General features: G+C 66.9%; 1 protein-coding gene across 1 annotated transcript in view; it reads left to right on the top strand.

Annotated features, from left to right (window-relative positions):
- LOC103624304 (chromodomain-helicase-DNA-binding protein 3-like) overlaps window positions 1–1,077 on the top strand; it is a gene marked incomplete at its 3' end in the record, with an annotated part of 25,025 nt that overhangs the window by 23,065 nt on the left and 883 nt on the right. Inside the window, exon 7 of the mRNA XM_017747062.1 lies at window positions 8–94. Coding sequence (XP_017602551.1) covers window positions 8–94 — 87 coding nt within the window. The remainder of the gene's footprint in view (window positions 1–7; window positions 95–1,077) is intronic.

Raw genomic sequence — 1,077 nt, 5'->3', positions numbered from 1 at the left:
TCCGGAGGCTTGTGCGGACGGCGTCCCCCGCGAGGGGCTGTCCCGGCAGCAGGTGCTGACCCGCATCGGCGTCATGTCCCTCGTCAAGAAAAAGGTACCGGCGCACCTGGGCACACCTGGGGACATCCTGGGGACATCCTGGGATAGCTGGGGACATCCTGGGGACATCCTGGGGACATCCTGGGGACAGCCCCGGGCACCTGGGCACACCTGGGGACATCCTGGGGACATCCTGGGATAGCTGGGGACATCCTGGGGACATCCTGGGGACATCCTGGGGACAGCCCCGGGCACCTGGGGATACCTGGGGACATCCTGGGCACATCCTGGGGACAGCCCCGGGCACCTGGGGATACCCAGGGACATCCTGGGGACATCCTGGGATAGCTGGGGACATCCTGGGGACAGCCCTGGGCACATCCTGGAGACATCCTGGGATATCTGGGGACATCCTGGGGACATCCTGGGGACAGCCCCGGACACCTGGGGATACCTGGGGACATCCTGGGGACATCCTGGGGACAGCCCCGGACACCTGGGGATACCTGGGGACATCCTGGGGTGGGGATTCCTGGGGACATCCTGGGGACAGCCCTGGGCACCTGGGGATCCCCCCCTACCTGGGCATCTGGGGACACTGGAGGACATCCTGGGGACACCCAGGGACATCCTGGGGACATCCTGAACACCTGGGGACATCCTGGGGACAGCCCTGGGCACCTGGGGATACCCAGGGACATCCGGGGGACATCCTGGGATAGCTGGGGACATCCTGGGGACAGCCCCGGGCACCTGGGGACATCCGGGGGACATCCTGGGGACATCCTGAACACCTGGGGACATCCTGGGGACAGCCCTGGGCACCTGGGGACACCCAGGGACATCCGGGGGACATCCTGGGATAGCTGGGGACATCCTGGGGACAGCCCTGGGCGCATCCTGGGGACATCCTGGGGACAGCCCCGGGCACCTGGGGACACCCAGGGACATCCTGGGGACATCCTGGGGACATCCTGGGGACATCCTGGGGACATCCTGGGGACATCCTGGGGACATCCTGGGGACATCCTGGGGACA

This window comes from Corvus brachyrhynchos, unplaced genomic scaffold, assembly GCF_000691975.1.
Source record: "Corvus brachyrhynchos isolate BGI_N302 unplaced genomic scaffold, ASM69197v1 scaffold82, whole genome shotgun sequence".
NCBI classification, from domain to species: domain Eukaryota; kingdom Metazoa; phylum Chordata; class Aves; order Passeriformes; family Corvidae; genus Corvus; species Corvus brachyrhynchos.
The sequence above is the reverse complement of the archived record's forward strand: the minus strand, read 5'-3'. Positions and strand labels throughout refer to the sequence as shown.